This window comes from Pteropus vampyrus, unplaced genomic scaffold, assembly GCF_000151845.1.
Source record: "Pteropus vampyrus isolate Shadow unplaced genomic scaffold, Pvam_2.0 Scaffold974, whole genome shotgun sequence".
NCBI classification, from domain to species: Eukaryota; Metazoa; Chordata; class Mammalia; order Chiroptera; family Pteropodidae; genus Pteropus; species Pteropus vampyrus.
The window spans coordinates 6890-12847 of record NW_011889755.1 but is presented as its reverse complement, the minus strand read 5'-3'; the positions used below and the strand labels follow the sequence as shown (position 1 = coordinate 12847).

The 5958-nt window shown below is 37.9% G+C and overlaps 1 protein-coding gene across 1 annotated transcript; it reads left to right on the top strand.

Moving 5' to 3' along the window:
* Positions 1-591: 591 nt before the first annotated feature.
* LOC105309981 (olfactory receptor 18-like) lies at positions 592-1437 on the top strand. The gene has a single exon (XM_011386185.2). It carries the CDS (start codon positions 607-609, stop codon positions 1435-1437), a length of 831 nt encoding a protein of 276 aa, XP_011384487.2. The 5' UTR covers positions 592-606.
* The last annotated feature ends 4521 nt before the right edge of the window (positions 1438-5958 follow it).

The window sequence follows — 5958 nt, the reverse complement described above, 5'->3', positions numbered from 1 at the left end:
CACAAATGGAATCAGACACTTTATTACATAGCTCTTATAGTATGTTTATAAATTGTCCAAATCGAGAGAATTATTTGCACTGCACCTGGATAAAATGAAGGACATTTGATTGCTTATTAGTGTCCTTTGATAAAAGAAACTAATAAAGAACTTTTTTTCTTAAGGAAGAAAGATAGTTCTCATTGCTTTCCGTCACAGGAGGGGACTGATAGGTTACTATGTTTATGGATTTTTAAATCTATAAGTAACATTCTCCTCTAATTTCTCTAGCTCACCTTTTCCAAAGGGATACATGTAGTAACAGATTAATGCAAATCCAGTTGAAAAGAGTTCTCAGAATAATGTTTGTCATAACCGAGAAATACCACAGAAAAAGTATGGTCTTCGATTGTGAATATTTTATTTATGAATTATTTAAATCCAAAATATAGACACATTGATGGATACTTGTATACTTGTTTCCTTTATACCAGTCCTCCTTTATTTTCCAAAAGGTGTCTGTGCTCTGTGGAACCACAGAACATAACAGATGTCCTGAAATTTCTTCTCCTGGGACTCTCAGATGATCCAGAACTGCAGCCTCTAATTTTGGGGCTCTTCCTGTCCATGTACCTGGTCACCATTCTGGGGAATCTGCTCATCATCCTGGCTGTCAGCTCTGACTCCCACCTCCACACTCCCATGTACTTCTTCCTCTCCATCCTGTCCATGGCTGATATTGGTTTTACTTCTTCCACCATCCCCAAGATGATTTTGGATATCCAAACTCACAGCGGAGTCATCTCCTATGCCGGCTGCCTGATTCAATTGTCTTTTTTTTATCTCTTTGGATGTCTGGACAGTACACTCCTCACTGTGATGGCCTATGACCGGTTTGTAGCTATTTGTTACCCCTTGCACTACCCGGTCATCATGAACACCCGCTTCTGCAGCCTGCTGGTTCTCGTGTCCTTTTTGATCAGCCTTATGAACTCTCAGATGCACTGCTTGTTGATGTCACAACTTTCCTTTTGCACAAATGTGGAAATTCCTCATTTCTTCTGTGACCCTCCTCAACTCCTCAAGCTGGCCTGTAATGATACCTCCACCAATAACATATTAATCTATATTTTTGGTGCCATCTTTGGTGGAATTCCACTCTCAGGGATCGTTTTCTCGTACTATAAAATTGTTTCCTCCATTCTGAGAGTCTCATCATCAAGTGGGAAGTATAAAGCCTTCGTTACCTGTGGTTCTCATCTGTCAGCTGTTTGCTTATTTTATGGAACAGGCCTTGGGGTGTACCTTAGTTCGACCGTTTCGCATTCTCCCAAGAAAGGTGCAGTGGCCTCAGTGGTGTATACAATGGTCACCCCCATGCTGAACCCCTTCATCTACAGTCTGAGGAACAGGGACATCAAGAGAGCCTTGCAGAGGCTCCTCAACAGAACAGCATAGTTTCAATGCTGTTCATAAATCCTTAATAACCTAACTCCTCTAATTTTAATCCTTAATAACCTTACTCCCTCAACCCCCATTTTTTGGTCTATGGATTAGAAATTACTACAAAACCAAACATCTGGAATAGGTAAACATGCCTCTTTTGGCACACAAGTTTTGTAGCTCATGGTTTTCATTTCTTTTGATCAATTGTATCTGAAAGTTGCTTATTTTGGCACTTCTTTGGTGGGATTAAGGGACTATTCTGTGATCTTATGTATGTCAAAATCGCTGTACAATTGAGTTTAATTACAACTGGAATATTATGTATTTGTCGCTTGTGACCCAGGCATCCTATAGAAATTTACAACTCTCTTTTGAATACATGGCTATATATGATTCTCAATCATGTTCACCATTATTGCGTATTTTCCATAAAGCTTTGGCTTTGTTCAAATTCAGATTGTGTGAGAGAATTTGTGTCACTGGTCCTCAATCTATGCTTCCTACCTTAATCACCTGATGAGGTTTAAAAATCTTCATGGCTGAGTCCCATCACCAGAGATTACAATTTAATTGGACTAGAGATTGAAAATATCATGAATTCTTTTAACAGCAGCCCACGTGGTTCTAATATCCAGGCAAGATGAGGACTATTGAATTTTGTCAGTCATTTATTTAAAGATGACTTGTATGTCTTGGGTTTTTTACTATTTATTATTAGGTCCTGAAGATCTGAAAGTGATCAGAGCTCATAAAGGAGAAGATACAAAAGAGTTGCCTTAGAAACAGCCAAAGGGATTTTTTCCCTCATATTCCTGGTAATACATTTTTTTCAACACCCTCTCCATCCATACTCTATAGCTGTCCCTCTGTGCTAGATATTAAGCTATTGTTTTCTGTTCCAAACTTACCCATTTATACTGTAAGTTGGGATGGTGTTGTGGAGGCTGGGAATCTAAATTATTCCTCTTTTTCTACCTGGTTTCTCTCTAGGTTCTTTCAGTGTCGGCCAGTAAAGGGCACACATACCAACTTTTCCCTTACTCCATAGACTATGGTGCCTCACCGTTTCCTGCATTTATGACAATGTGTTACCATGTTTTTCTTTTCATGCCTTTCATCTTTCAAAAACTATATCCATACCTATATGAAATTATCTTCATCAAATAACTAGTGGGGCTTCTCTTCTTCATTGAACTGTGACTGATAAATCATAATATGGTAAATAATTTGGAAGAATGCAAATTGAGCTCAGGATAAAAAGGGGATTGTAATGCTCTGTCTTAATCATGGGTGTATAATGGAGGTTTAAAGAAGTGGTATGATATTTCCAGTGGCTGTGTGATTCTAACTGTCCCTGGAGGTCGTCAAGTCACCCAAGTCATTATGAATAAATTTAACCCTAACTTCTTTTTCACTACTCAGGAGTAGTAAAGAACCATGTCTTCAGCAAAGGGAAAATCTTTCATTTCACTAGTAACCACCCCATTAGGATTCTACATTGTAACCAAGCTTCTTTCTCTTCTGTCTTTGGCCTCCTTCTTTCTTCTACATACGCAGTTACCTATGTACACATCCTTCTTTCCTTTAGAGATGCTACATGTAGTTTCTGAGGTAGCAGTCTGGGATTTCTGAAAAGCTATCCAATAACTGGTTTAATCTATTCTGCCTTTTACCACTAAGCTAAATCGACTACCAACTTCACTAGCAATGAACCTAATATCTGGCTCAGTTTAATATCAGGCTTTTCCTCCTGCCCAAGCAGTCTAAAACATCTTAACACTCATACCTCCTTCCCTAATTCTTCTCTATTCTCCTGCTATGTGGTCATTTGGGCTCCCTAAAAATTTCCTCTGCCACTTATGCACATACACATAATTATCATAATTATCCCATATCTGATTTAATTGAGTAAGTACTCGCATTTTTTTATATCAGTTAATGAGAAACCAGTCTCTGAGTTCCTCATATATATAAACCTGACACAAGAAGACTGTATATATTAGACACAGATGTTGTTGAAACCACAATTCCCATATATCTCACTTTGTTTCACCATATAAGCCAAAACTGCACATAAAAAAGACTTCAAGATACTTCCAATATCCCCTGCCTCCTGTCTACATGATTTGAACATACTCATCTCCATGTGGATTGGGCCTTGTGACTTCCATGCAATGAATAAAATGTCAAAAATGTTGGGCAAAACCAGAGAGACCTAACTGGTATACCACGTGGGATCTTGACATTATCCTAACTGAAATAAGTCAGAAAAGTTTAGAACCATGTGATTTTACTTAATTATGGGATATAAGAGTGAAAGCAACAAATGAACAAGACAAACAAATAAAAACTCATAGACATAGACAATACTTTAGTGGTTACCAGAGGGAAGGAGGGAGGGGAGGAGTTCGAAAAGGTTAAAGGGGGTGAAATATATGGTGACAGAAGAAAATTTAAATTTGGGTGGTGAACACGCAATGCAATATACATACAACGTATCCTTGAATTGTACACATGAATTCTATATGATTTTATTAACCAATGTCACCCCGATAAATTTGATATTAAAAAAGGTTTAAAAATAGTAGGATGTCACTATTAATTATTAATGTTTATTAAGACTCAGGCTTTGACTATTAGCTCTCTTCTACTCTCTCACCAGCTGTCTCTGTTGGAAGAGAGCTGTCATGTTGTCAGCTGCCCAGTGAGAAATCTCACGTAGCAAGAAGCTGAGGGACGCCTATGGTTAGCTGCACATGAGGAACTGAATCCTGCCAAAGCCACATGAGTGAGCTTGAAATTAGATTTTCTTCTAGTCAAGACGTGAGATGACTACAGTCCTACATTTAGAATGCAGACATCTGTGAAACCCCTGGTAGATTTTTTAAAAATTGTTCATTTGACATGTCAAGATAGATGGTTGTCTGATGTAACGACATATATAAAACAACATAGAGGAAAAAATTAGAACTTTCATTTTCATTCAAAATAGCAAAAACATATATTTCTAACACATATAATGCAAAACCGCAAAACAGAACTATAGGGGTAAAAGAGAAAGTTCTCCTAAAACAAAAAAATCTTAAATAAGAACGCAGAAATTATAGCATACTCTTGGTGTAGAAAACACAATTATGCCTACATAGAATAATTCAGTGAATTTACAGACATACAATTACACACTGCTTTTTTTATTAAAAAAAATCGTCTGAGTTTCTAAAATTTCTGCAACTTGGACATGGTCATGAAGTGTACGGGTGTGCATCCTCCTGAGAAGAGGAAGTGCCCACAATCTTGAAAGTAGATTTCCATTCTATTTTCAAGTCCTATTAATAACAGCAAGTCCTCAGAGCTTGGGATAACATGGACCAATTTGGCTAATTGTGAGCTCTGTGCATTGAGCTCTTAAGGCCATGCAGGAATACATAATTGGATTGTTTCTCCAGCCCCTCAGGTCCTCTGTTTTAGTCCTGTGGGCCTCGCATCTGAGTCCTCTCCTCTAGAAATCACTGCATCAGAAGGCCCACGACTAACTTCGCCTCACTGCCAGACCTGGGGAAGGAGCCTGAACCTTTATCGCTTGCCAGGTGGATAGAGGCAGTGGATTCTCATTCCTTGGCCAAATTCCAGTAGAGATAGAACATCCCACTGAGGACTGTGGAGATGGAGGATGGAGAACGGACTGTCAGGAAGATTGTTTTTTCACTATCATGACAAACAGGAGAGTTGGGACAAACAGATGGGAGGGCACCAATATGGAAAGTTTCAGTTATTTTTGTCCTTACAAAGGTAGATTCTGAATGCCTGGAGGGAGACAACTGAGCCTAATTCATTTCCCCAGAGCGTACGCATTGCTTGGCAGACAACAACAACAATCTCTATTAAATGCTAAATAGACACTTCCTTGGATCTCAGAAGCAGAGCCCAGGGGACATGGCTTCCACGTTGTGCTTTCCTTCCCGGACTGTCATTCCTTCCAGCAATGACTGATAGGACTGGACAGAAGATAGAACAGTACTCGTATGCATCTATGCCACAGATTTTATAAGAAACCTATAATTTTCACATTTCATAGAATTTACTACATTTAAATATAAAGAAAATAGTGCAAACATTTGACGAAAGGAAATCTAATTCTGGGTAGTGAACACACAATGCAATATATATATGACTTTCTGTTGAATGATACACTTGAAACATATTTGATTTTGTTCATCAATGTCACCCCAATAATTTTTAATAATAAACTAATAAATTAATAAATTCAATCCAAAGATAAAAAATTGTGGAGATTTTCTGAAAAGTGAAAAAAATAAACAGGAAAAGAGAAAGGGATGTAAATTTTACTGTTTGGACTGAGATACATTTTAAGATTTCCACTCATTCTGTGGATGAATTACCATGAAAGAACATGACATGATAGGCTTCTACCTCTCTGCCATGCAATAGAATAAAATGTCATTAAACCTGTGTTGAGATTGTATTTAATTAACAAGCCCACTATTCCAATATGATTTAAAAACCATGACTGAA